This window comes from Eurytemora carolleeae, unplaced genomic scaffold, assembly GCF_000591075.1.
Source record: "Eurytemora carolleeae unplaced genomic scaffold, Eaff_2.0 scaffold472, whole genome shotgun sequence".
NCBI classification, from domain to species: Eukaryota; Metazoa; Arthropoda; class Copepoda; order Calanoida; family Temoridae; genus Eurytemora; species Eurytemora carolleeae.
This window is the reverse complement of record NW_019396392.1, coordinates 1-13,746: the sequence shown is the minus strand read 5'-3', so window position 1 is coordinate 13,746 and position 13,746 is coordinate 1. Positions and strand designations below refer to the sequence as shown.

The window sequence follows — 13,746 nt, the reverse complement described above, 5'->3', positions numbered from 1 at the left end:
TTCATTATATTGATATATTCGCCTACCCCCGTATCTTTCTTGTGCACCCTGAGTTTTCATCAATATTCACCTTTCTTCCTTGTACACCATAAGCTTTCATTAGTATTTAACTATATTCCTTGTGCACCCTAAGCTTTCACAAGTATTTGACTATCTTCCTTGTTCACTATGGGCTTTCATTAATATTTAACTATCTTCCTTGTGCACCCTGAGCTTTCATAAGTATTTAACTATCTTTCTTGTGCACTCTGAACTTTTATAAGTATTTAACTATCTTCCTTGTTCACTATGAACTTTTATTAGTATTTAACTATCTTCCTTGTTCACTCTGAAATTTTATTAGTATTTAACTATCTTCCTTGTTCACCCTAAGCTTTCATCAGTATTCACTCAAAAAAGTTTTTTAGAAGGAAAAATCTAAAGATGCATTTAATTGCAAATTATGTAATCATCATGTACAGATTTTTAAACCCCATCAGGAAAGGGTTAAAAACATTTATTTTGAAAAAACCCTGTACCTTGACTCTAAAGCTTTAATCAATAGCCGCCTTCCTTCCTTGCCTACCTTGAGCTTTCTTCAGTATCTCCTTCACTTCCTTCCTTCCTTCCTTCCCTACTTTGAGCTTTCTACAGTATCTCCTTCACTTCCTTCCTTCCCTACCTTGAGCTTTCTTCAGTATCTCCTTACTTCCTTCCTTCCCTACCTTGAGCTTTCTTTAGTATCTCCTTCACTTCCTTCCTTCCCTACCTTGAGCTTTCTTCAGTATCTCCTTCACTTCCTTCCTTCCCTACCTTGAGCTTTCTTCAGTATCTCCTTCACTTCCTTCCTTCCCTACCTTGAGCTTTCTTCAGTATCTCCTTCACTTCCTTCCTTCCCTACCTTGAGCTTTCTTCAGTATCTCCTTCACTTCCTTCTTTCCCTACCTTAAGCTTTACTCAGAATCTCCTTCACTTCCTTCCCTAACTTAAGCTTTTATCAGTATCTGTCCCACCTACCTTCTATACCTATCTATTTTCTTTTCATATCTATCCTTTTTTTAAATGATACACTATTTTTTATTGATGTTTATTCAAATCCAATTACACCTAATTAAGTCCAATTATATCCAATTAATTATATTTTATTGCTGGTTTATCCTCGTTGTTCGGCAGCAACCTTTGTAGTGTACACATGGTGAATACCTAAAATATATTTAATTTTATTATTTTTTTTTCACAAGTTCATCTTTAAGTAAGTCCTTAGACCTGGATCTAAGGATGATCCTGGCATTCATTACATTCAGATAATAATTTGCAGCATGGCTTAAATTTAAAACAACTCACCACCAAGGGTGTATTGAGCATATAGGTGATTGGTTGACCTAGCAATAATGATGTATGGTGCATATATGTGATTGCTTGACCTAACAATAATGGTGTATGGTACATATATCATATGTGATTGCTTGACATAACAATAATGGTGTACGGTGCATATATGTGATTGCTTGACTTACCAATGATGGTGTACGGAGCTATGAACATGATCATGATCAGAGGTATACCGTACACAGCAAACCTCTGGAACATGTCCAAGATCTTTCCTTTCTTCCGGGCATGAGTGTACAGAGTTTTCCTTGCAGCAAGCTCAATCTTAAACAAGTCATTATATATTCAATTTTTGGTGATTCAATAAAAGAATTGATATGAATTCAGTCTTTTTTTTGAAGATTTTGTGTTTCGTATCCAAAGGATCCTTAAATATCCCTGAATACAGATGTTTGCTGATTGGTCGTGTACATACTTGTACACAGTAGAACATGCTGTGGAAAATATCGCAAATCATTGGTTTCAATCGATCTCTGTAACTCTCTTATCTCTTCTTAGGCCGGTAAGGGGTTGTTCCGGTTTGAACTCAAATTGAACCTAGTCCAACCTGACTTTTAATTGAAACCCTAACTATTAAGCCTATCTTATACAAACACAACTGTACATAACATAAAGCTCAATGATATAGTTTGAGTGTAATCTGAGAGACTAAAGCTTCTCATTTAAATTTTTTCAATGGTAAACTAATTGATTTTACCTTTTCATTGCGGTCATTCAGTTCCTGGGGACGAATTCTTTTGTCCTTTCTCAAAATATCCTCAATAGTTGGTGGGTTTCTTCTTCGCACTAAAAATAAATAAAAAAAATGTTATTATCCTCTACTTTGTATTAAATAAATGACAAATACGCAAATTGAGCAACATATGTATGGGGTGCATACAGTGGGGGGGGGCTATTAGGGCTAAGCCCCCCCCCCTCCCTCCTCCTAGAGAATGGAATTTTTTATTTATTTAAGGAATTAAATCCGTATGGTCATAAGAAATTGAATACATAAAAATTACCTTTTAATATCAGACGACTTCAAAATCAATGAAACTAAATCCTTAAACTGTCTTTTAAAAAATTATATTTTCATCCAAAATGGGCTAAACTCACCAAACATGAAATCGGTATTTTTCGGAGCATCATCAACTTGAGGTATCTCATTAGGTATGGTAATCTGGCTTCCATGATGATTTATTGTTCTCTCCTTTAAAATAAATATATGTTTGCACCACAGTTAGAATACAAGTTTACTATTTTATGTTTTTCTTAATAAATTGTAAGTTGAATACATGTTTCTGGTATATTTCATAAAGAATATTTTTTTGCCACAAATTAAAAAAAGATATTTGCACATTGCTAAAAATTATTGAGGGTTTGAATTAAATATAAATTTAAAATTTTTTATTTTTTTATTTGAAATCTTCTTTCCGTCTCTGTAACATCATCTTGGTTAGAAATAGGTGCAGAACCAGAGGCAGGAGATCTAAACATTTTTAACTCTTCAATTTCAAATTTGCCTAATTTTTCCAGGGTGAGTAAAAAAAAAGTCAGATTTGCCGCGCCTGTTGCAAAATTGTACCTTTTTTGTGCAACTCTCCTGTATGGCGTTTTTACATTTTTTTTTATTTTTAAATTTTATTTTTGGTATTTCAATGACCCCAAAAAAAATCTGCGTACTTAGGGTTTTCATTCGTAAAACTTTTGCGCAATTTTTGTGGAACTTTTTAAACTTTTTGTAACTGGAAGTAACCAATTGAGTGTAGTATAATCGTTATCATACTCATATGTTAATATTTTTTATGTATGGAATAAATCTTCAGTTGTTTAATTCTAAGCTTAGAATATCAATTTTTCACAATTTGCTTAAAAAGTTACATTTTGCGTAAAAGTTGCGGTTTTACGCAAATTGCGCAAAAAAAATTGTGCAAAACTAAAATTTCGTTTCATGCGCAACTTTCGCAAAAAATATTTCCGGTTTTGCGAAAAAAAATAGCGCAAAACTCATTGCGTTTCATGCGCAAAAAAAGCGCAAAAGTTCACCAAAAAAAAATTTGCGCGAAAATAGCACAAATTTTGCGCGAATGATTTAGCCATTTCGTGGAAACCCTACGCGAACCTTTCTCTCAAAAATTGAAAAGTTTGGAAAAACAAAAATGTGTGAATAAATTGTTTCTATCGAAATCCAAAATTTAAAAAAGATTGAATCACAGAATATCAGAAATTTTGCAAAATTGTAATAAGAAAATTCGCAATTTTCAGTTCTGGTATAATTTTTACGGAAAAATAGTTTCTCAATGGTTCTTAAGTTTTCAAATTAACAGCGTATATTTAATACTTTAGAATATACTAAGAAGAAAGGAACTAGAGAATTTAAATTACTTTTCCTTAAAAATTAGACCAGAAATAAAAATTGCGAATTTTTTATTATTACAATTTTGCGAATGTTCTATGATTCTGTGATTCAATCTTTATAAAATTTTAGATTTCGATAGAAATAATTTATGTATACATTTTTGCTTTTCTGAACTGTTGATTTTGTGAGAGAAAAAGGTTCGCGGATTTTTTTGTGGGTCATTGGAGTACCATAAAAAATTACAAATTTTCAAAAAATATTGTAAATACACCATACAGGAGAGTTGCATAAAAAAGGTACAAATTTGCACCAGGCGCCGCAAATCACACTTTTTTTGACTTGCCCTGTATTTCCTTTCAGAAATGCAATAGCTTGGATTAAATGAATGAAGTCATTATCGGATATACTTTAACTTTTAATTTGGCTTAATCTCTATCTATAAAACAATAACAAAAAAAGTTTCCATATTTAGAAAAAGAAATTTCATGGATTTTTAAAATTTTACAAAACTAAAAACTTGTTTGAGACAAATTTTCGTAATTCTGTGTAGCCCAAATCATTCCCTGGGGTTATGTGAGGTCCTACACAAAATTTGGGCCAGATCAGTAGAGATGCCAAAAGTCTTACATCCTAAGGTAGTCCATGATGGTATTAAGTAGAACGATGACAAAAGGTATGAAGAGACAGAATATCAGATATATATCAACCATCTTCATGTAGGAAGTAGGCGGCAGACTGTTACTAACCTGAAAAGCAGTTACATTTTCTTTATGTTTATTTTTTTTAGAAGTAACCATACTGCACTATCAATTGATTGAATTTAAGCCATGGCTTAATTATGGTTGGCTTCACTTAAAATTGTATCAAATGTTTCAAGATTTAAGCCGGCGTTCAATTTAAACCGGCTTTTGGTAACCTGAAAAGCAGTTACATTTTCTTTATGTTTATTTTTTTTAGAAGTAACCATACTGCACTATCAATTGATTGAATTAACACATGACTTTACATTTTTCAACAAATGCTAATAACATATTTTGATCGCAAATGTAATCATAGTAATCCTTAAAGTTTTGGATAACTTACACTAACAAATAGAGTAACCAAGACCAGTAGAGTTGTTAGATTCACTGTAACTGTGGCTTCAAAGAAAAAGGGTTTAAAGAACACAGTAGCATAGCTGATGGTTATCAGTAGTATTGAAGGAAGGTAAGTATTCAATGCAATAGGCAGGAGATTTCGTCCCAGAATCACATTAACCTATTTTTTACACAATTTTAAAGATAGAAGCTAAGTTTTTGTTTGTAAAATACCAAATAGGAATCAGAATATATATTTTAATATATTTAATTGTAAATTCATAAATTTGCAAGAACAGAGGCCGGATTTAAAGAATTTTAGCCGCGGTTTAAATTTAAGCCATGGCTTAATTATGGTTGGCTTCACTTAAAATTTTATCAAATGTTTCAAGATATAAGCCGGCGTTCAATTTAAACCGGCTTTTGGTGGATTTAAGCCGCGATTTAATTCTTTAAATTCGGCCTCAGTTTAACTTTACATTGGGGCTCAGTACTTTTCTTTCTTATACTTTTCTAAATGAATTATAAATTTGCTAAATTTCCTTGAGAGTTGTTTTCCCATTATCCTCAGATACCCTCATAAAGAAGTTCTCAACAACAAACTCTTTAGATGATCTTTCACCAAAGAAGTTTAGAAGTTTTGATTCTGGAACAATTAGGATATTTGTCTTGTGAAAAAAATCATAATATTTCATGATTACCTAGGGTAGAAAAATCTCCTGATTCACCAAACATAGTGAATTGGAGTTGACAGTTTTGAATGTCAAATGGGTACCATCGTAGATCATACTGACACAAGAATCTAAATACAGGGAACATTAGTTCTGACACAGTTTGAGGTCTAGGATTAATGTCTTGTGGAGCATAAAAGCAAGCATAAATAATTAAAACTTCACTTATTTGAAGCAGAGCTCATTTAATAATAATAATAATAATGATAATAAATGTATTTCAAACTAGATTAATTGTTGCATAACATTTTATGGTCAATGTATATATATAAGTTGTCGAAAAATTCAAATCTGTTACAGTATTTATGTACATTTATATGTACAGTCTTTCTCTAGTTTGAGGACTAACAGAGTCTAGAGACTGTTTGAGTTAGCCCATTAATAAAATTGATCCTTTCGTGAAGCCATGAGAGCAAGATAGTTGTGAAGAATGGTAAGCGATTCCTTGAGTGGAGGGGAACTGTGGCAGTAAAAATATTTATTAAATTACAGTATGAGTCTGGAGCAGCAGTCACAGAACAACAATTACCCATTTTGGCAATCAGGACATAATATTGTTACAAGAAATATTTTTATATGAATTCAAATATTCGTCACTTAGTTGATTTTTCAAAGAATTTCTATGTTTTAAAGCTTTCAGATCTTGGGCTAATGAATACCATTTACTAGGTAAAATGTAGGATGGAAGATTGCGCAGGGACGATTTTTTGCAAATCTTTAAAGCAATGTTATTTGTTCTCAGAGAATTGGACTTTTAAAACATGCAGGAGGGAAGTTTATTGTGAACAAAAGAATGCATAAACAACTTTCAGTTCAAGTCAAACAAATCGTTAAACTTCAGGATATTTAATTTCTTAAATATTGGATTACTGTGGGAATTGTATTTGCTTTATTTAATATTTCATATACATTTTTTCTGGCAATTAATTAACCCTTTAAGTTTTGATGGTTGAACACCTCCCCAGGCTAATACACCAAACTCAATATGTGGTCTAAACAACCCATTACAAAGGTTTACCAAGGTTTTAGTTGGAAAAATGTTCTTTAATCTTGATATTTGCAATGATTTTGTACAAAAATGGTTAGTAAGGTTTCCAAAGCGCAATTGTGCAATAATATCTTATTGGTACAAATTAAAAAATTCATATTGTTGCATGGCACAACTAGAATTTGTAAGGATGGGACAAGAAAAACTATTTTCCAGCTACTTTGTTGTTATGGAATATCAAAAAAATGCAAGTTTTGTGCATCATTGCACTAAAACTTATATCATGTGTTGCTATGGCTGTGCAATTTCTTAAAGGCTAGTTTTGGATATTTAACTTAAAAATATATTTGTTATTATTATCAAATGCAATTTTTAACAAAATATGATACAACTTTCCTGAAATTGAATAAAATGCTTTTGTAAATGAAAACCCTAGATTTTGGGGCATTTTCAGGAAATTTCTATGGATACCTCGTATTGTAGAATCGAGATAACTTGATCAGATTTTCAGCCCCTCTGTAATATTCTCTATTGTTAAATTCATCAAGTCCGGAGAGATAAGATTCACCCTCTTTTCCAATTGTAATAGTAGCTTCATTATCAACCAGTGTAGTCACCTTGTTCTCAGTGTTCTCAAATACAAGAACTGGAATCCAAAGAAGTTCCTTTTCTTGGGGTGATAAGTTATTCAGTCCAGGATTATTGCATAGATCAAAAAATGTCAATCTACTATCAAGCCAAGAAAAATGCAGATAGAACTGAACCTAAATACTCAAAGCCTCATGAAATCTTCTTCACAACCCAATGATTTAAAGATTTAAATTTTACCTGGAATATTGAAGCTTTTTCATCAATTTCCAAAATGTCAACAATGTCCTCAGACACTTCAATTATAATTTTCGAAGAGTTTTGATTTGATGGTGGTAGAGGAGCAATATACTTCTGGTATGATTCATCAGGATTAATCCGGAGGCATCCAACCTCATCGCTTTTGTCCCTACAATCTGTCCTTGCATTACACCGCTTTTCAATATCTATGCATAACCCGTTCCTACAAGTAAACTCTGTTTCTTTGCAAGTAGACAAGGTCAGTAATGTGGACTTAAGTTCTTTGCAGTTTTCGTCATTTCTAAAATATAACATTCAGATAATTTGAGGATTCAAACAAAATGTCAGTTTTAATACCTTATTGTCCAGTTATGGGTTCCCATGACGAAAGTTTCCAGTCCTGCGGTAGAAGTACCAATGAGAGAAGGATTGTTAATATTTCTCATTTTCCACAACCCTTCCTATATAAATAACAAGCTCCGGTCTATACATATCAACATTTTTAAGAACTTTTGCTTTAAAAAATTGAACATTAAATGTCAGGATTGTTGATAGGTAACAATAAGGACCTAAAAATCAACAAAAGTTAAGCATACTAGTCCTGAGCTAGAAACTGGATTGGTATCAAGCTTGGTGTATAAAGACGAAGGGATAGCTGTCAACAATTTAAAGTTACCACCAATTACCTTGTCAATTTTTTCAAAACCTTATTTGTTCCAGGCATTAGAAATGTTTTGAGAACAAAAGTCTTAAACTCATTTTTAAGTGAATGAGTAGTCTAAATTGTGTAATTATGTTAAGATATGTAAATTAATAATCAAGTGCTGGTTGATCTGGTAGCAAATATAATTTTTCAGAGTATATAGCTTACCTCATGATCATATTGTATGATAGTGGCTTTTTTCCCAATATAAGAAATATATCCAGAGTCAGCATCATTAATAACCTAGGTCAATATTAACTATTACAGGGGAAATTTGTTCCAAAACTAACTCTTGGCTCATTTCTAACACTGAGTGTTAGAAATGAGCCAATTGTTATTTTTGGAACTAATGTCCCCTGCAATGTGGTCCACCCATTTGGTCAGCTATAACAGTTAAATATTTATGAGAAAAGGCTTTTTTATTTCGGAGAATATATAAAGGATATATATATATATACCTGGTAAAATGTGTCTATCTTTGTCTTAAGACAAAGTCCCCTCAAAGTGATCACTACAGAGGATTCAAATGTATATGGAATCTTACAGGCAGTACAAGCCGCCCATGAGAGATCAGGGTTCTCACACACAAAATCATACCTAAGGCAGAATTTAAAGAATTTGAACCGCATCTCTAGACCACAATTTTAACTGGTTCAAATTGAGCGCAGGCTCAAATCTGATTATGATTTCCAGTGGAACCAGCCATGTTTGAACTGCATTTTATATTTAAACTGAGTATAGGCGCAGTTTAAATTCTTTAAATTCTGCTTCTTATAATGATATAATAGACTTTTGTAGCATCTTAAAATATTAGTTAAATAAAATATAAACCAATTGCATACCAGCTTTCATCATGCTCTAAACCTGAAATATTAAATATAATTATTAAATATTAATAAGAACAAAATTGTTTGAAGAAACTCGAAAATGAAACGCTCCAGAGATCACTTTTCATGAGTGAAACACAGAATGAAACGTGTGTCCAATTTGGTACCCAAGGTACCATTTTGGATTTGAAATTTGAAACAAAGTACCCAAATGGCCGTGGACATTGGTACCATTCCAGTTAGACCTGATTTGGTCACACTTTGAACATGTAAAGAGTAGCCCGTGGTTAAGTAAATATTATAAAATCCCGAAAAAGTAGTTGTATACAATTTTATAGTCTTTTTAGATTAAAATGCGCGAATTTTGTCCCGAAAACTTTGCAGAGCGGGTGGTTATTTTACCTATCTGTCTCAAGAGACGTTAAATGACTTAACCTCCCTCTGTTGTGAAAAAAATCAGTAAAAAAAATGTTTCAATTATATTTTTAAAGAATTCTTATTTTTTTCTAGATATAAAATAGCAATGTCAGGTTTCTACATTTCAAATTCTGAATTGAAAAAAAATGAAATCCATAATAGTTTTCTCCGATTTCTTTTATTAAATATATTTCTTGATTGTAAATCTAACATTGAGTTATAAATTGTTATAAACTTTGTTTTCTGAATAAAGATAAAAAAGTAAACGGGGAAAATTTTTTTATAGCTATGAAAAATTTTATTAAACCACACTAAAATCCATAACTTAATTTATCTCTTTAAATGGGAAGTTCTAATTACCCGAAGTTCCAACTAGAAAATTGTTACTAAGGCTTATGTTCAAAGGAATTGAGTCTTTTCCACACACTAACATTTTCTAATTCCTACACCTTTGCAGCTTAATGGTGCAAACCTTTTAGATATTGAACTTAACATCTAACAGAATTCTTTTTTTGAATATCTAAGTTGTACATCATTAAGTTGTAAAGAAGAAGTGATTTGAAAATCAGTGTTTACGACAAAGTCTCAATTCGTTTTTCATTTAAAGAAAAAGGCATAGCTTACTGAAATAGGATTTCACACATTGTGGACTCTTTCCATTTGGTTGTGATGGTCTCCAGGGACTGATTGGCAATGGTTCCTTAGTGTGAACATGTAAAAAGTCTTCATGACTTTGAACCTGTTAATCATATCAGATAATGTATTCAAGTGGAATAAAATTGTCATTAACTGTAATTAAAGGCTCTGAGCTGAAAACTCTTGTATTGGTTGAAACCAAGATCAATTCTTGATCTCCTCTTTTTCTTAATTTACAGATTAATCCAATATTTGATATCCCGGTAAAATTCAACCAATTTAGAATGTTGTTTACAGAAACAGAACAGCCAATCAGAAGCTAGAACATTTTGCGCACAAACAATCAGAGAACACTCATTGTTTTCAACCTGGCAGGGACAGGCCCACAGTGGATAGCAAAATTAAGGCAACCCGGATTATGGTTGTTAAACACAGTTTCCAGCTCTGAATAAATCACCAGACAATTGGGATATTAAAATTCGAATAATATTCCTTGTTCTCATCTGCAGAATAAGGCATCCAATGTAGTAATCTCCCCCCCCGTCCAGCACTCTCTGAGAACAGCAGGGTTGCTGGTTGCTTCCAGTTGATATTCGTTCAGCTCGTCTAACGACTAAATAAATAACATGCCTCATTTTCTTTGGGAACTCAGAGAACTTATCTGGCTTAGATAGATTGTCAAGTACAATCTATTTGATCTGAGCTGAAAACTTTAGAATGATGGATAACAAGATTAATGCTTGGTTTTACTAAACCCGAGATTATTTTAATACGCGTTTGATATCCAGGAAAGAAGTATAAAATTGAACCAATCAGCATATCATGTTGAGACTCTTTATCTTTTGAAAACCCATTTTTTTTCTGGTGTTAATTGTGTCATATCAATTGAACTAAACATCGATTAAATAAATGTAAGTTTTGGATTAATGTTTGTTAAAAGGCTAACGTTTAAAATGATGATAGTCCTAAAATGTGATAAAGTATATTATTAAATAAGTTCATATTTACATGATTAAATTTATATTTGCTTAAATGCTCTAAACCCCGGCTTGTGAACAGCTGGATTTAATTCAATCAGATATTAGTTCAATCGATGTAGCATTTTATCTGTAATTGTTATCAAACATAACTTTAATGCAGTAGGGATATCCAAAAAAGAGGATAAAGTGTGTTGGATACTCAGATTAAGCGATCAGGATTAAGAATATCTCATTCTAAAGTGTTCAGCTCTGGCTGATTTTTAAAGTTTATTACTAAGGCTGCACCTGGAAGTTGTCTGCCATGCTGTGCATCATGTACTTGTTACAAGCCTCATATGCATCAATAAAGTTTGGGTACAGAGCTGTAACTAACACAGTTTTTCGTTTGTTTCTTTCAGAACATTCAACCTCAGATGTATTAATCATTATCTCTTTAATCAAGCTTCCTAAATAGAGTTCTAATAATTTAAATAATTATCTCTGAGTTTTGTAAGATTTTTTTTTTTGTCAACTCACAAACATTTCTTTTTACTATGATTTAGTTATAACCACAGGATGTTCATAAGGGATGATCAATTTTTAACATTTTTAGAAATATGCCTTGGGTGTGTATAAAAACCTACAAGAATATTGCAATCAGAATTTTTGTCTTCAAAGATTTACATGTTACAATTCATTTTTGTGCTTTTTTCTAATCTTACATATGAATTTGTTTTTGATAACAAACCTGTAATATTCCAAACAGTTTCGTCGTTCACAAAATTCCCAGTAACTTTCTGTGGAAAACAGGCAGAAAAATTTGCAATTTCTTCTTCGCTGAAATAAGATTTTAAATTTTCTCAAATAGTCTGCACCAAAAAGTCAGATTTAAGTTGACTTCATTGCAATAATATTAATGAATATTAAAATACATTTTTTAGTTTGCTTAAAATCAAAGAAATGTATCTAGTATGAATAAATAAGCTTAAAGGAATTATCTGTTTTAATTCTAGATTTTATTTTGCAAAAGGTACTGATAATACTACTAGTACAATACCGCATTTAAGTACAGAGACAAAACATGGAACTTCTTGTCGTCTTCGATTTATATTCTTAAATTCTTGTTTTTTTTGATAAAATTTTTTGTATATTTCTTAATAATAAGGAGGGGATATAAATTTTAAATTTAAATATTTCATTTGTTTCAGTAACAGATTTTTAACTAAAAACTTTATATTACGAAAACATATTTTTTGTTTGCAAATAAACATTTTATTTTAATTGAATTCATGGTATTGATTTACAGTACAGACTGGTAAGCACTGCATATTTTTCTACCTGATCTGTGACATGATAAGCAACTATAACTGTACCTTAATGTCCTGTTCCATATTTGAACATCTGCTAGCTTTCCAAGCAGAGGTTTATTATCAAAATAGTAGTTTCCTTAAAAGTTAAATTACAGAGTTTAATAGTTTCACTTTGCCAAACCAACAATAAGGAATGAGATTAAGTTTTTGATGATAATAAATTGATTCTCTAAATATTAAGCAATTAGCCTCATGTTGCATTTAAGAACATGTCCTGAGTTTAAGACAATTACTTAAAATTTAAACTATGTGAATTTTGAGTCCTTACCTAACAAAACAAAACAATTTGATAAGGATTAACAATACAAAAAAGATGCAGAATTATTTTAAACAGAAAAATATTTAAAGGCATTGATTAATTAAAATATTTACATTATTCCAACTTTCGTATATTGTAAAAATTCAGTTTGTTTTGAATTGCGGATAATTCTCAAAATGGGAATTGTTATGAAAATTTGTAATATATTAACAAAAAAGGAAAACCTTGCATAGTCTTGAAAACAGTTAGGGTTTTCAAATTCATATTGATCTTCAATTACAATTCAAAAACAATATTTGATAGGGACCATTGCTGTTTTTATCATGACAAAGTGAAACATTGCTCATAGTTTTTATGATCAAAATTTTCTATCCATGTGCATGGAAGGAATCGGCTGAAAACCCAAAAATATGCCTTTAACCCAGTTTGTAACTCTGCAATATTAGTCGTTTCTCGCAACAACAGCTATGTATAAATGTTTACCAAGACGAACAACCATCGGAAACTGAGTGTTGTTAGAAAGTCTATCTAGGAACGATCTGAAATTTAATGATATGCTTGAAGGGTCTGTTAATGTTAAAATGGCATGTCCGGCTTATAATGGTATCCTTAAAAGCTTTGTCTGATTAAGAATAATTTGTATATTCATAATTTTGAAAACTGATTATTTTAAAATGTGCTTTCTGAATAAGTGACTTCTGCAATGCGCATTTCTTCTCCACATTTTGAAATTATTTTTATAACATACTACAAAGTATACTAGCTGAAGTGCCCGGCGTTGCCCTTGTAATTTTAGAAGCACTTGAAATATTAAAACTCCTGTGGTACATATGGGTTCGCTCAAAAAATGTCAGCCAATTTGGATCAGCCATTTGGCCAGCTTTAGCTCATAAATAAATATATACACATACACGAAAAGCTTTTTTATTGAATAGTATTTTATTGAATATGCACACCTCACGTGCACTCAACGGTGGTTTCAAAGGTATCAAGGGTACCATTGTAAATCTAACAATTAACTTTAAATTTCAAAGACTTATAGCCCTTTTAATCTTTAAATAAATAAGAAATTAATGTAGAATTGTGGCGGAAGACAATCTGACTCTGAGCCAGATACAGAGACGCGGCAAGATGAGCTTCAGTTCTGCCATGTCACCATGATATATATAATTTCGATTTCTTAAATTTACAAAGTAAATAAGTTTAGTCAATAAAGTATTTATTTAACCTTGAACTTGTTATTATT

The 13,746-nt window shown here is 31.5% G+C and overlaps 2 protein-coding genes across 3 annotated transcripts; both read right to left on the bottom strand.

Moving 5' to 3' along the window:
• Positions 1–1,057: 1,057 nt before the first annotated feature.
• LOC111702329 (gamma-aminobutyric acid receptor subunit beta-like) lies at positions 1,058–10,263 on the bottom strand. 2 transcript variants are annotated; one of them, XM_023473977.1, is made up of 15 exons: positions 9,901–10,263; positions 8,875–8,896; positions 8,491–8,629; positions 8,201–8,275; positions 7,687–7,790; positions 7,330–7,630; positions 6,973–7,265; positions 5,484–5,584; positions 5,325–5,428; positions 4,790–4,963; positions 4,334–4,452; positions 2,464–2,836; positions 2,066–2,154; positions 1,497–1,632; positions 1,058–1,182 (listed from the first exon to the last, which is right to left on the bottom strand). In XM_023473977.1, the coding sequence occupies exons 5-12, from the start codon at positions 7,773–7,775 to the stop codon at positions 2,755–2,757; spliced, it is 1,263 nt and encodes a 420-aa protein (XP_023329745.1). In that variant the 5' UTR covers positions 7,776–7,790; positions 8,201–8,275; positions 8,491–8,629; positions 8,875–8,896; positions 9,901–10,263; the 3' UTR covers positions 1,058–1,182; positions 1,497–1,632; positions 2,066–2,154; positions 2,464–2,754. The 2 variants fall into 2 exon arrangements, with proteins under 2 accessions (XP_023329745.1, XP_023329747.1); XM_023473979.1 differs by lacking the exon at positions 2,066–2,154.
• A 52-nt stretch (positions 10,264–10,315) lies between these two features.
• Positions 10,316–13,039, bottom strand: LOC111702330 (uncharacterized; the record flags this gene model as incomplete). Its single annotated transcript, XM_023473980.1, is given in 5 exon segments — positions 10,316–10,525; positions 11,178–11,338; positions 11,620–11,708; positions 12,245–12,317; positions 12,984–13,039. Coding segments are annotated over 5 exon segments (493 nt in total), but the record flags the coding sequence as incomplete, so codon positions are not given.
• Positions 13,040–13,746: the final 707 nt, after the last annotated feature.

Excerpts from the sequence above, each read along its gene's own strand:
- LOC111702329 (XM_023473977.1), bottom strand. The coding sequence starts at position 7,775 with ATGAGAAATATTAACAATCCTTCTCTCATTGGTACTTCTACCGCAGGA. Across the intron at positions 7,266-7,329 it reads AAAAAGCTTCAATATTCCAG|GTTCAGTTCTATCTGCATTT; the intron begins GTAAAATTTAAA and ends TTGAGTATTTAG. Across the intron at positions 4,964-5,324 it reads ATGGGAAAACAACTCTCAAG|GTTAATGTGATTCTGGGACG; the intron begins GAAATTTAGCAA and ends TGTAAAAAATAG.